We start from the raw sequence: 15,381 nt of genomic DNA, 5'->3' as shown, positions 1-15,381 counted from the left end.
ACAGCATGCAAACTGACTACAGAAGCCTCGATATTTGTCTCTGTGTAAAATAACTGATCTGAGAACAGAGGTGTTTCTGTCTTTATGTAAACAATGATGATTCAACAATAGGCCACTATCACGGGGGGAACCTACTCTGAGTTCCCTGCCCCTTCCTGACCTACCACTGTTTACTACAATTCATGAGGATCACACACACATAAACACATGCACACACACTGCATTATTTCCTGTATCCATAGGAATTTCTAAAGAACCTCAACAGTTACAAAGCTTCCTAAATGTCTCAAATTGTGTGTATGTGTGTGTGTGTGTGGTCACTCACCCATGCCATATGGTGAATGCTCATTTTCATGTGAGAGCGCATTCTGTTAGATTTATGTGGGTGTTTTAGTGGGTCTGTGTGTGCGTGGGTGTTGATCCCCATATCAATTGCAAGCATATGTGTGTGGCTTTTTGTCTCTCCCTTGGGTCTGTGTCCTTTTGTCTCCAACCGAGTGTGTCTGTGTGTGTATTTCCCCTGGCTCAGCTCCTCCTGGGTGGCTTTCCACAGCCATGCAGTGATGTGATATGAGTGTATGTGTGTGTTCACTATTTGTCTTTTCTCATTAATGGCATCCTTCTCTTCTCTCTTTCCAGAGCATGATCTCATCTATAGTCAACAGCTCGTACTACACCAACGTCTCCACGGCCAAGTGCCAAGAGTTTGGCCGCTGGTATAAGAAGCATAAGAAGGTCAAAGGTGAGGTGTGCATATATATTTTAACAATTTGACAAAGTGAAGCACAGAACTGATGCTCCGCATTTCCATTCTATATTTCATTCTCTTAGGAGATTATTTGGAGAAGATGTGGCCTGGACACGAAAACTCAGAAATCAAAGGTGTGTAATGCTCTGCATATTATGATCTTTTATATTTTATCATTTACTCTAAAAGTCTCATCTTTTTAAGCACTTAAAGAGATTTTGGTCATCTAGTGTAGTTAGTGGTGCTGTCCCAGTTGGAATCGTATCAAGCTGGTAAATACAGAGTGCAAGATGCAGCTTGTAATTAAAATGGTTACATGGCTTGCCAGCCTGGCCACTAGTATTGAGTTACTGGACTCTGATCCTCTGTCCACAGTGGAGAGGGACAGCCTGGCTGAATTCTGTGTGATGGGACAGCGCTCTCACATGCCTGGCCTGGCTCAGCTCAGCCCACTCGCTGGCAGTGTGGCTCTGGTGAAAGGGGGCTCTAGTGACACTTCAGCTTCTGCTCCATCCCAGCAGCAGCAGCAGTTGTCCCCTCGCGGCCAGATCCACCACAGCCCCCCTCTGCGAGCCCAAGTGCCCCCCGCGCCTCCGCCTGCTGGCCTGCAACCACTGCTGGGACCTGGAGGCATCCTCTCCCCCCAGCTCAGTCCCCAGCTGGTGCGCCAGCAGTTGGCCATGGCTCACCTCATCAACCAGCAGCTGGCTGTCAGCCACCTCCTTGGCCATCCCCACCCCCAGGCCCTCAACCAACAGTTCCTCAACCACCCCCCCATACCGCGCCCAGCCAAGGCGGGCACATCCACCAACCCCACCTCCAACCCCTCTGCTGCTGAGGTCTCGTCGGACATCTACCAGCAGGTCCGTGACGAGCTGAAGAGGGCTAGCGTCTCACAGGCTGTGTTTGCCCGGGTGGCCTTCAACCGCACACAGGTACAGAGTGTGGACCAGTCTGGTCACAATAAACATCTGTAAAGACCATTTTAGATACTGGGGTTCACATTTTCCAAAAGCCATGTCAGAAACATCTTAACCATTAGTCTCTGAAGTCCACATACGCTCCAGTTGTGCTTTATTTTCATTTACAGAATTTATCACACGTGACTTTCAGTCAGTAGTTACAGGGACAGTCCAGGGACACAATGGTAGTAAGGCGGGGTTTGATAATGAGACTTTCAATGGCGGGTGAGTTCCTGACTAGGCTACCACGCTACACTACTCTACCATGCTGTTAGGTCAGATGTGGGCGTTGAAATTCCCACTTTTGAGTAATACTAGAAAGTATCACTGACGCCCAGCAGGGTGCCCTCCCACAACACATTCCCTGCAGGACACACACCTGGAGGTTTGTGTCTCGGCGGGACAGAATTCTGCCCCATTAGAGCTGACAGGGTGCCCACCTCAGTGGGCGGAGGCTGCAGCTGAATTGAGAGTTGATGTGTGTGCGTGGTTTTCTCTCTGAATGTTTATTTTAGGGCCTGCTCTCAGAAATCTTAAGGAAGGAGGAAGACCCTCGGTCGGCCTCTCAGTCGCTGCTGGTGAATCTGAAAGCCATGCAGAACTTTCTTAGCCTTCCTGAGAGTGAGCGTGACCGCATTTACCAGGAAGAGCGCGAACGCAGCATGAACCCTCCCGTTGGCCTTCCACCCACAACAAACGCCGGCAGCGGGGGTCCCCGTCTCTCTCAGGTACACTCCCATCATCCCTGCGGGTTTGGTGCTTGATGTGGTTCCTTCCGCCCTGTAACGTACTCTCTAAACGTTCCAGACCAAGAATCTACGTTTCAAAGCTGCCTCATTCTGTGTTCATGGGTTATGGGTGTAATCATAAAAATAATCATAATCATTGCAGCCAAGTAGGGAAGAAAAGGCAAAGCATTAGGGGATGTCATGGAATACAAAATACCTTTTCAAGTAGACCTTGCAGATCTTTATAGAACCACATATAGCTTTGTAAAAGAGTTCAGAATTCTAATCCAAGTCCAAACTCTGTCTCCCTGATTAGAAAGTATGGGAGCGAGGCATGGATGAGCAGCTCAACCCTGATGCATGGGCCTCCATTTGGAAGAACAAGAACAAGATCTCGAACTCGGTGAGAATCCCATTTATGGCCTTCATCTGTCTCAGGTGCCTGTTATATTCACCAGCTTCTCTTCTCTCTAGTTCATAGTCTATTTGTTAGGTACCATATGCTCTTCACCTGTACGTTGAAGTCACTGATAAGCTTATCTAGCTGAGTAATTCTGCAGGATTTTTATGGAACGCTGGCATCCAATGTGGAGGAGACGTGCTAAGAGAGCCACACGGACATTGTGCTACTTGATGATCACCCAAGAACATCTTTGATGTAGAAATGACACTACGCTGCATTCGGGATCCTCTAAGCAGATAACCCCCCCTGTCTGATGTGTGTAGGCAGGCATTTGTGTTGTATTGTTGTTGTGTCTGTGTGTGCCGATGGGGAATGCAAGATTACTAAATGTGCATCAACTTCAAATGCTGGGTCATTTAGAAAACAATCTCAAATCTGTAAAGAATGAATGACTTAATGTTCACATGATATTTCAATCGATGTTTTCCCTAACTCTGCTTTTGACCTCTGACTCCTTACCTGTTACTTAGCCCAAGGCTGCTGGTTCCAGCACTGAGCTCCCCATGAAGCTGGACATGCTGGTGAACATCTCCTCTGCCATCTATGAAGAGATTCAGATGGAGATGAAAAGGGCAAAAGTATCCCAGGCCCTTTTTGCCAAAGTGGCTGCCAACAAAAGTCAGGTAATGGATCCAGGACGTGATAAACTGATGGAACTGATGTATTAATAATACAATTCCACAAAGTCATCCCTTCGCTCCACCCTCTTTCTGCCCTGTCTTCATCTCTTCCTCATGGACTTAAATCTGCTGTCAATCTGCTAGCCATTGGTGCTGGAATTTTAATTTGTAAAGATATCCAGTCTTCTTACATTTACATTTACTGCATTTATATGGACAGTCCCCCTGGCGACTCTCCCTGAGTGTGTTAATCGGGGACACGATGGTGGTTAGGGGGGTTTAAACCTCTCTGGTTGAGAGTCAAGCGTGTTATCCACTACGCTACCAAATTTGTAACCTTTTTTATTTCTGTATTGCACATGTGCTGGGCTGCATGAAAAGGTGCTGCGCTTTGGCATGGTAACAACCACCAACATGTAACACAGTTCCATTATCTTTTTATCTAAGTCATTGTTCAGCAGTGATGTTCTGCTGCGTGGAATATTGCCATTGTTTACCACGTAGCTATGAATCCTTTCATCTCCTCCTTCCCCACTGCACGTTCAGGTTGTCTGCAAGGGACAGTCACCTGATGCACAACCTGCTGCATCATAATGGCACTTTTACACAATTGCTTATAAAAAAATGTAATGATTTCTTCTGTTACAAGTAGTATATGAACTAGGATTGTTTCTCAATTGGAATGAATTATTTTGTCACATTGGCAATTTAAACACTGTAGCTGCAGTCTTCTGTACTATTTTATTTTTTTATTTTATAGTGCTGTTCTTTGAAACTGACCAGGAGCTGCGGGGGTCTTATGTAAAATACTCATTTAGGGGTAACAGTGAGAGGAAGCTCGGGAATTTTAGAATGTTTAAGTGGCCGAATTGACCTGCTTGCAAACTGACTAGAAGGATATGATGAAAGTAGTTAATTGTCATAGATGATCAATTATTCTGATTGTCTCTTAGCACTGGACTCAGTGTGTGTGTGTGTGTGTGTGTGTGTGTGATGGCCCACGCACACATGGTACATTCAAAACACTTTATTAACACTCTATTAATGGTTTTTAAGTTGTTTCTGTGTTTCTGGATCGGCATTAAGTTTTTCACCATGTGGAACCAGACCAGGTCAGGGTTGAAAAACACACTCAGTTATTTCTGTCTACAGCTCTCATTGTAGATGAGGAAAACGACAGAACAATCTAATGGATTATAAATGATTATTAAAATGGTTGCCAACTAATTTACTAATCACTTAATTGTTTACATATTTTTGATGCTTACATCATGAAAAATTACTTACTTGCAGGGCTACAAAGATTGTTTTTGATCCTGAGTCAAACTGTCTTTTTCATGAAATCCTAAAATGTCAAAGTGTATTTCACACAGAGATTTAATGCTTGTTTTCATATTTTAAATCAACTAGTTCATTGATGTAATTGAGTCAGTTAATTGATGATTGAGAGTAATCAACATTTCTGCAGACAGAGCTTAAATTTGCAGCTCTGCTGTTCAGAGGTAGTATTTTTTTTGCACCCGATGACCCTGCATCTCTGGGCTGTTCTATTGGTTGCGATGCTGGGAGTCACAGTCTATGTTTCAGTATTTAAAAATGTCATCTGTCATCTGCTCTACTGAACACTGGTCTGTGGTCTATGTTGAGCTTTTTGTCATTCTGGCCATTTATATGGATTTATTATATGGATATATTCTTGGCAGTCAGATGGCGTGCTGGTGTTCATTTAAATGGATATAAGACATTATTCTACATTTCCATTTCCATTTACAGCATTTATCAGATGCCCTTATCCTTATCCAGAGCGACTTACAATCAGTAGTTACAGGGACAGTCCCCCCCGGAGCAATTTAGGGTTAAGTGTCTTGCTCAGGGACACAATGGTAGTAAGTGGGACTTGAACCTGGGTCTTCTGGTTCATAGGCGAGAGTGTTACCCACTAGGCTACTACCACCCTTGGAGAATGTCAACATTCTCTTGCTGATTCAAAGTAGCCATCACTTGTAAAATCCTTTTCTTCTAGATGTGTTTAGGTAAATAATAAAAATAATGTCTCATAACTACTGAAGACGTTTTTTCAATGCGTACGTGTCTCCATGTGTCTGTCAGGGCTGGCTGTGTGAGCTGCTGCGTTGGAAGGAGAATCCAAGTCCGGAAAACCGGACCCTTTGGGAGAACCTTTGCACCATCCGGCGCTTCCTGATGCTGCCCCAGGTGGATAGGGACCTGGTCTATGAAGAGGAGTCGCGCCATCACCACAGCGAGCGGCTGCACACAGTGCTGCACCTGCCTGCTGATGCACAGGTAGGACAAACCCCAACCAGAGGCAGAACCAGATCCTTTTTACAGCAATTACTGGCTAGGTAGAATAGTAAATAATAGAATAGAGCATAATACAGTCAAATTGTTTCGCGTCAGTCCACCCCAGTTGTGCTCATCATCATACATAAACAAGACTATATGGACAACAAAGTCCCATCCTTGAATTAGTGTTCTCCAAAATCTCATTCAGAAATGAATTTATTCCAACTGACACCAGTCACCCCACTGCCCAACAATTGCAATATATGCATCTATACCACATTCAGCACTAACCTGCCATTTGGATTGGCAGAGAGCACTCCAGGGTGTTATAATATCTCACCATTTCTCACGATTACGGTCGCAACATCACGTGACCAGCATTTGCCTGCTGCATGTGGCTTTGGAACAATTGCATCACTAGATCTAAAATTTTTTTTTAGGTTTGTCACAGTAGCCATTAATAAATATAAAAAAAAATACACTCAAGCTATGTCATGAGAACCGCATAAAACCGCAGCACGCCTCTTTTTAGAAATCAAAAACATTAATATGTAATGGGAGGCTGTCATTCTTTCCATTTGAGTTTTTTCCCTTAATCTAATTTTACTTCCTCTAAATATGCTTTATACATGAGTTTATTTCCAGTGATGGAGTGAAAAAGAGAAAAAAGGATGACCATGACGATAAGGATGGCAAGTGACTGTAAAAATGAGCTTAGGTATTAAAACAGAGCCATTGCCCTGCAGCGCACAGCTTTTGTTAGATGTTGGAAATTCTTTGGCAGGGTCCTCATCTACTGCAGCCACTAAAGCCCCCACCTACACACACACACACACACACACACACACAACTAGGCTGATTAAATGGACTTTCCTGTTGGAAAGCCAGGTCATTACAGCCTCAAAAATACACACCGAGGACCACCACATGCATTTATACATTAAACAGGCTGCACACACACACATTAGCATTTTTACCATCACACTTAATACTGAATCCATTCTCCTATTCCCAGGGTTATTCATTATGCCTGGCCAAGCACCATAAATAACAGTAATAAAAATATTGTTATTTTTGTTATACGCCCAGACCCCCTCCATCCATAATCTGCTTGTGTGTCTGATGATGCCAGGTCAGGGCTGTGTGTGCATCTGTGTTTGTGTTTGTGAGCTCACATTTGTTAGTATGTGTGGGGCCTGAAAGGAAATACCCCATTAAGACACACCCTGCCTGACAGTCTGACGGCCGCTGCAGCCCTCATGTTAATAATGATGGGAAGATACAGGGAACACACACATACACACACACACGCATACACACACATACAGAGGGGTGGTGAAAGAAAAAAGTGAAAGAAATTAAATATGAGAATATGAGCAACACTCACCAGGACCTGGATCTTCAAATGTTATCTAAGCAGGACTGAGATATGGAGAAATGGAACATAAAGCTTATTGTGGAGGTACTGGCTGAGTTTGTGTCCTAATAGATGAGTGTGTGTCCCTTAGTCCCTTACTTAGTCTGGGGACTACCTTGCCACACCTATAGCTGCTAGGGGGCAGGGGTGGCCGTGCGATTAAGCAAGTGGACATGTAATCGGAAAGTTGCCGGTTCGAATACCGAGCCACCAAGGTACCACTGAGGTGCCACTGAGTAAAGCACCGTCCCCACACACACTGCTTCCCTGGCGCCTGTCATGGCTGCCCACTGCTCACCAAGGGTGATGGTTAAAAGCAGAGGACACATTTCAGAGTGTTACCATGTGCTGTGCTGTGCTTCACAATGACAGTCACTTTACTTTCACTGATGTGAGTGTGCGTAGCTTATTGCACCATGTTTGAAAATTGTTGTAACTGTTATGAGGCATCTTTAATTTAAGCACCACTGTATCATTTGACTAGACCTGCTATCAGAATAATTTGTGTTAACAAATCTAATTGATTCCACACACACACACACACACACACACACACACACACACACACAAACACAACATGTGTTATGCAGCTGCTGTTGTGGGTGAGTGGGTGTGCAGTCAGTATGTTAGTCTGGTGGCACCGCCTATACAGTAACCCGCTCACTTTTCCATTAATAACCAGTGGTTGTTTTTTCCTTTTTTCTATGAAGGCAGCCTGTACACACACACACACACACACATCTAAATACGCATGCTAAATGTTGGATTTCTTAGCTAAAATAAAATAAATGCACAGGTTCGAAAAATTCACAGCAACACAGGTATGAATTTAACCTTCATGTCTGCAAATTGAATATGGTTCATAAAACACATTAGTTATATTGATATATGTCGATATAATTGTTTCCTGTATGTATTTTGTATTTTGGTTAAAATGTAGTGAATTCAGCTAGGCAAGTTAATCAGAACATATTGGGATTATGTTATATTTTGCCTACGCACATATGGATTGCTCCTGTGTGTAATAGCTCTCACTGCCTCACACACACACACACACACACACACACTTCCAATGCATGACAGAGGAAATCACAGTGGCAGGCCAGGAGTTGAAGTCACGCAGAAAAACAGCAGAAGAGTCTCAGGCATCATTACGTATTTATCCGTGTGTTAATGGTGTCTCCCCAGGAGAGTCCACCTCATTAAGGATCAGCTGAATTTTTCATAGTCCAGAATTTTGCACCATAATGTGGCTAATTTGTGTCTAAAAAGAGCGAAATGATTTTTTTGCTTAATGCGATGAAGTGGCAGAGCAGGTCCCAGTTTGGAATTAAAAGGGAAAAGAGGGAGAACACGAGCATGTGCACTGACCATGAAAGTGTGTGAGTTTGGTGTCTAGGGGACATGTGGGGGGCATGTGGGAAGAATTTATTATTTTTATGGCTTCAATGATAGAAAAGTGGGATGCCCTCAGAAACACTTGGACCGCGCCCCATCACTGCCGGCAGAGCAATCACTCCACCTCATCACCGACTGTCACTTTGATGGATAAATGTACATTTCTGTTTAAGATATTTGTGTCACTTGCAGCAGTATGTGTGCCTATTTGGGAGGGTCCCAATAAGAAAGCACTTTAACATGGCCAGTTTTATTATAAACTTGGTCTTTACGCTGTTATTTAGACTCTTTGTAGATAGAGAGAAAGAGCTAATGAACCTACAGCCTTCCTGTAAAGTGGCAACCCATGAAAGCCCCCACATTCAAAATTGGTGCAATTTCATGTCCTGGCCTGAACTCTGCATTATTTTAAATACCCTGTTATTATTGAGGCCTATTATCTTTATGTGGGTCCTTTAATTTTAATGCACCGCAGATTTACAACCCAGCATTCCTCTGTGGAGACGCGGACGACCCACCCGGTTGTAAAGTCAGTGGGACAGCGGCGCACGCGCTGATCGCTGCACCTTCCAGCTGCCGCGGCGACAGCGACACCCGTGAGCCCTGCCCTCACAGAACTTAATATACATGTTGCTGTGACTAGTACAGCCGTGTCAAACTCCGTTAGAGGAAAGGGTCTAATTTTTATGCTTTGAGTAGGTGTAAAACCTCATGGACCATTTGCATGCACCTCGGCGCCTCCCCCATTTTGTGTGTCTAGAGTGCAAGACATGCTGCTTGAGTATTCAGAAAAGTTTTTCGGTCACCAGGTCATTTACAAGTGTTTCGAATTTACATACAATGATCCGCAATGAAAATAAGATTAATAATTGTGATTATCCATGCATCTACTGCACACACTCTGTAGTTTTAGCTGAAGAATTATACTTACAGAAAAACTAAACTGTGCTCCAGTATGAAATCTCAAATTACGTGCAATGACTGTATTAAAATGACATTAGAGCTTGGGCTAACATGAAAACAGAACCCACAGCTCATTTGCATATACTCCTTCCCATTAAATGTCATTTAACGTGAGATTCCTGATTCAAATCCTGATATGAGGTTGTAAAGCCAGTGGGACTGAAATGAGACTCAGAGCCCACAGGAACGCAGAGCTGAAGCCAGTCAGATAGCGATAAACTGAAATGCAGCGTCATCATCTACAAAACACAGCTGGAATTAAACAGTGTTATATTTCATCACATGGGTCTAGATGGGGAAATTTATTAAAGATGTGTTGAATTATTTAGAGGTGTTTAGCTGCCTCCTGCATTATCGCCATTGGACCCGAGCACTCCTGCCCTTTTGCCCTAATGAAAACAGATAAACTAATCACATTGACCACAGCAGTAATGTTGGACTTTTACCAGACAAACAGAGACATGGTGACTCAGGCCACCTCAGCAAATCAGTGTTATTCCCTGTAAACAGCCATTTTCTGTGCGGTGGTGCTGGACTTGGACTCATCAGTTCTTGCCTCTTTCTCATCAGGCACTTCAAAGACAGCCCTGCCAGCCACTGATGGACCAGTCACCCATGCGTGAGGACCCCTTGCCCTGTCCAGGACATGAGGAGGCATCTCAGATTCCCCCGGGTCCTAGTGCTGCAGTCAATGAGGGCATAACTGGAACCAGCATTGGCAACGGCAGTAAAAAGCCACGCTCTAGAACCAAGATCTCCCTGGAGGCTCTGGGCATCCTGCAGAGCTTTATCCAGGACGTGGGGCTGTACCCTGACCAGGAGGCCATCCACACGCTGTCTGCCCAGCTGGACCTGCCCAAACACACCATTATCAAGTTCTTCCAGAACCAACGCTACCACGTCAAGCACCACGGGCGCATGAAGGAGCCGGGCGCCGAGGCTGGCGGGGTGGACGTGGCTGAGTATCGTGACGAGGAGCTGCTTTCCGGCTCTGAGGATGCGGAATCTGGTGAGGATGCCCGGGAGGAGGTGTTTGAGCCAGGAGCAACAGCCTCTGCCACCTCCGCCCTGGTCTCAGCCCTAAGCCAAGAGGAAGCCCAGGAGAAGAGGATCGCGCTGGGCCCGTCCGACTCCTCGCCCAGTTCCCGTGACCCAGCTGAATATCAGAGATAAGACAGTCAATCCGGACTGAGAGGAGATGGACTGACCTCCAAGGCACAGGAGCGAGATGTTCGGCCCTACACTTTACTGCCACCTCATATAGAAATAATTCAGCTCGACCAAGGTTAGGAAAAAGAGAGAGAAGCACCAAGTCTGGCATGATGCCCTTATTCAGATACTGAAGGAGGTCCTGTCAGAGCTCCACTTATTCATTCAACACACCGTTTCTGGACTGTTTCTGTACTTTTATCCATCCTGTCCACAGTTCCAATTGGGGAGGGTGGTGTCGTGGGTGGGGATGCCCGTGGCTGGAGCTTCTGGAGCTCTGAGTCCATCCACCCACTGGAAACATGGGTGGCAACCATTCAAACCCCACCTACCGTATCCACTGCTAACGCCTTAACGGAGCACCCCAGCCGTACCTCCTCCCCCCCCCGCCATCTCCTGTCGCTGTCGTCAGAGTCGTCAAGTGCTTGTTCCGTGCTTTTTCTCTGTTGTACCTAATTTTATTGCACTTAAAAAGAACGTCTGGTTTATGAGTAAAATGTGAACAGTGGTTCTAAATACACAGCTGGGGTGGGGGGTCGGAGATGGATGACAGGGACACTGGAGAGAGAGAGAGAGAGAGAGAGAGACCAGTCTCGCCCCCACCCCAGGCTCTTCACATGCTCACTGTCTCACCTGTACCCCTGCTGAGCAGCACCATGCCACGCCCTGCACTCCACTCCTCCATTGTATTTATTGCTCTTTTAATCCATTTATTATTGTTATTGCTGGTGTTATTGATGTCATTACTGTTGTTGCTGTTGTTTTTAGTTTCTTCCATTGGTCCAATGGTGACTTTGCTTGTGATAGCTGGTCTGGTGATAGGAGACATCATGGAAGAAGAGGGCATGCAGGTTGTAAAACTGTTCTGTCAACAGTCTAAACTTCAAAGCGAGAGAGCAGGTGTGGCACCTGAAAACGGATGAAGAGAAGTGACTGGACGCTCAAAGTTTGTGTACACCTTTGTCTTTGGGGAAACCTGCTGTGCCACCAGCTGCTGCCATAACAGAACTGCTGATGAACTTTGGAGGAGGCGTTCAGGTTCAGTTTATGTTCTGTGATGATGTTTTGTCTGGTAGGCAAAGTAAAATCTTCTTTAAAAAAAAGAAGAAACATCAACATATCAATGGTCTTTATGAAAGACCTAGTTCTGTACGTGAGCCAGGAGAAAAAACGGTCAGCCTTAGTCCAAGCCTGGCCGGCTCCAGACGCACCCTCTGAGATGTAAACCACGAGGAAACAACACACTGATCAGCCCTGTATTACATTTAACAGTGTAGCTTCAACTCCAAAGCTGCTTCTAATGGCATAAACGGGAGGACCCAGCAACTCACACAGAAATCTCCCAAGGGTCCTACACGGAATACAGAGACACAATACAGTTTCAGGCACTGGAGTTCTTCACACACGTGTACACTGCCAGTCCAAAGTTTCAGCACACCTACTCATTCATGGGTCTGTCTTTGTCCATTTTTTATATTGGTAACCCGATAAAAATGGCAGCATTTCATACTATTGGCTTCTCTAAACCGCCTTAAGTTTCCAACAGTCGTGAAAGAGTTCCTATGTCTAGAAGTCGCTTTTCCTTCATGATGATTGTTATGAGCAGTCATGAAGGTAAAGAGAGGTGACTGAAGAATCTGATTCATTAAACACTCTTCAGTAGTTGTGTCTAAACTTTTGACTGGTAGTGTAGCGCCATCTGGCAAAAGTATCATTCTTGTGTTTCTCAAAAGCCTATTTGCAAACTGTGCAGCGGGTCCAGATTTGGGAAATGTTTCCTTGTTTATTGCAATTTTTGAACACTTGGGTCATAATAGCTACTGAAACTGCCATGATATTTAACGCTTTTGTGACAGTCAGTGCTTCAGGAGCATAGGTTTGAACAAAGCAAATAGCACAATTTATACCACCTTGCTTTCCGAAAGAGAATGAGATCAGTGTCTGGCATTCGAACCAAGCATATCTTTCCCTCACATCAGCCAACCGAAACACTTCTTGGTGTTTCCATTGGTTAGAAAGTCAACTCTGTGTCCCTTTATCACTGCAGAGACAACTGGACTGTTATGTTAGGAGAACTCATCCTTTTGGCATTTGAGGGTGAATATTTATAGACCCCAAAGTGCTTAGAAAATCATTTTTTAGGTGGTATATATAATCATAATGAGATTCAATGGCAGTGATATATCCAGTGGTGCTGAGGTCTAGGTCTAGTCCCAACCACACCCCACACATTTCCACAGAGGCCCCAAGAGACAAGTATCGCTGATGAATCTGCTCGTCTTGCTGCAAATTACTCCTCCTGCGTGATGAGGAGCAGCGAATCAGAGGGTGGTGTTTAACCCCAGGGTGGCATGGGGCTAGCGAGGAGATGCATTAAAGTAGAAAACAAAAGAACCGTGGGGTGGGGGCTGATGAGTGGCAGATCGGGTCATGTTCCAATTATTCTACCTTAGCATTCGTTTTCTCTGAATCTCCTCACTCTCCTTGTCCAGAGCTGCAATCACCTCGGCTTACGCTGCAGCGGGGAAGCAGTTAATTAGGTTTGATCGCTGCTGTCACCAGATTCTGGTAGTGCCTAAAGTGAGTCGCCCAGGCTCACACTCTCTGCCAAATCTGGCATCAGTGGTCTGGAATCATGGGACAACTCATGGGGGCTGGACTGAATGTCCTTGATTTCAGGAGATGATAGCTCTTTGCTATGGGTGATCTAAGATTAGATGCTTTAGGAGGCTATCACAGGCTCTGACACATGCCCCCCGCTCCTTTGTCATTAGTCATCCAGTGGTGAAACACTGTATTCATGTATGGTGCTCCCATGTCTGGTGATGATACAGATTTTTTTTTTCTTTATTTCATGTTTCTTTTCAGTGCCTCTCAACTAAGCACAATGCTCCTGTGACGTAGTAAATAATAATAATAATAATAATAATAAAAAACCTGATCAGGTTTGCCACCGCCATTACTTTCTGTTGCTCATAATCTTTCACCGACAATGTGAATCAGGATTACCACTCTTGGACTGCTACTTTAATGTCAATCAAAACTCATAGCCATTATCACTAAGTGATAATTAACTATTAAGTTATTTTGCATTGTTGGCTCTTCTGTTTGTATGTCTGAATATTTTATTTTTCAAATTGCTGTCATTTAAATAAAGTGCATCCGATGAAAAGTGAACTATTGTTCCTGTGTCATGTGTTCAGTGGGAGGAACCACACTGGCGCTTCAAAGCTGCGGTTTCTGCATCCTCATGCCATAGCTTATAAAGAACACAGCACCCCATCTTTAGAACAATGCCATGTTGTCTTTTTGCAGGGCTGTAGGACTAGAGGCATGGAAGTGGTGTGGCCACAGGAACCAAATTCAGTTTTATTTGTATATGGGGTAAAAAAAAAAATATTTAAAAAAACCAGAATGAAAAAAAAATGCTTAAGCTGCGTTTACTGGAAACGGGGAAAAGTGTAACTTGATCCAGGGAGGAGTACATAAAACAATGAAGATCGTTTGAGGAACCCTCATTAGCGAACCACGCAGTAATTTGATTTGTTCCCTAGAATTCACAGTAGGTGCATTCATGTTTTTGAATGGATACATTTCAATTTTCATTATGTACATTCTTTTAAAAATGGTTCAAGAGCACACTGACCACCTCATCTTCTGATTGGTTCTCCTTATTGCCTCTACGAACGTTCCTGTAAAACTCCCCATATATACCACATGTTCAGTTGTCTGTGTGTGTGTGTGTGTGTGGGGGGGGGGGGGGGGTTCTTTAACTAGCTCGTATTCTGTTATTAGCCTCTTAGTTAGTGGATTGGACACACAGTTTGCAATAAATATTCAGTTTCAGCCCTGTGCCAAATGACACTGTGTTCATAAACAGTTTTTATAATCTTTAGTGGATAGTGCTGAGAACACCACAAACGTTCTAGAGATGACCCACTTCTTCATAAGTCATCGGTTGGCTGTTAGGTGAACACGAGGGCAAATCCCTCATCCATCGATGTCAACTATCAGATCAGGGTCTTGATCAGTGCATTTTTGATTGATTGGGATCAGGCTGACTGTCAGCTGCATTTTTACTTACATACCTTTTTAGTTTCCATTCTATGCTGGACTGTGTGTTGCCATGTTGATGAAAACAAAACTTGCACACAAATGAAAAAACACAACTTGCACTTTTTGGAATTTTGGAACATATCTTATGTGAGGTTCAGTGGCTCTGGTCTGGTGAGCATTATATCAAGCAAGACGAGCTAGAGCGTAAATTCTCTTGACCCACCATCTATGCCTTAATGACACTGAGGCCAATGAACCGATTTGTGCTTTTACAATGGCTGACATGCATCTACTTATCATGCCGCAGTAGTTATTAAGATAACATGATATGGGCATTCTCATCAACACAACACAGTGAAACCTCCCACACTTGGACCAGGTTATGAAGTACATGGCTTCACTCTCCAGTCCAGTGCTAAAATGCTCACCGGAGCCTGGCTGGCAGTTTTACCAGAAAATATTTTAATCACCTTAATATTCATCATTTCTGTTTCTGTCAGCTTTTGCCTTTGG

The 15,381-nt window shown here is 44.4% G+C and overlaps 1 protein-coding gene across 1 annotated transcript in view; it reads left to right on the top strand.

Moving 5' to 3' along the window:
• The window catches only part of satb2 (SATB homeobox 2), a 28,333-nt gene extending 14,344 nt beyond the window's left edge, over positions 1-13,989 (top strand). The window contains exons 6-13 of the mRNA XM_028992118.1: positions 640-742; positions 832-882; positions 1,124-1,683; positions 2,226-2,438; positions 2,755-2,841; positions 3,372-3,524; positions 5,631-5,825; positions 10,174-13,989. Coding sequence (XP_028847951.1) covers positions 640-742; positions 832-882; positions 1,124-1,683; positions 2,226-2,438; positions 2,755-2,841; positions 3,372-3,524; positions 5,631-5,825; positions 10,174-10,776 — 1,965 coding nt within the window. The 3' untranslated portion in view covers positions 10,777-13,989. The remainder of the gene's footprint in view (positions 1-639; positions 743-831; positions 883-1,123; positions 1,684-2,225; positions 2,439-2,754; positions 2,842-3,371; positions 3,525-5,630; positions 5,826-10,173) is intronic.
• The last annotated feature ends 1,392 nt before the right edge of the window (positions 13,990-15,381 follow it).

Source organism: Denticeps clupeoides, chromosome 9 (assembly GCF_900700375.1).
Source record: "Denticeps clupeoides chromosome 9, fDenClu1.1, whole genome shotgun sequence".
NCBI classification, from domain to species: Eukaryota; Metazoa; Chordata; class Actinopteri; order Clupeiformes; family Denticipitidae; genus Denticeps; species Denticeps clupeoides.
Note: the sequence above shows the minus strand (reverse complement) of the source record. Positions and strands in the feature narration are given on the sequence as shown.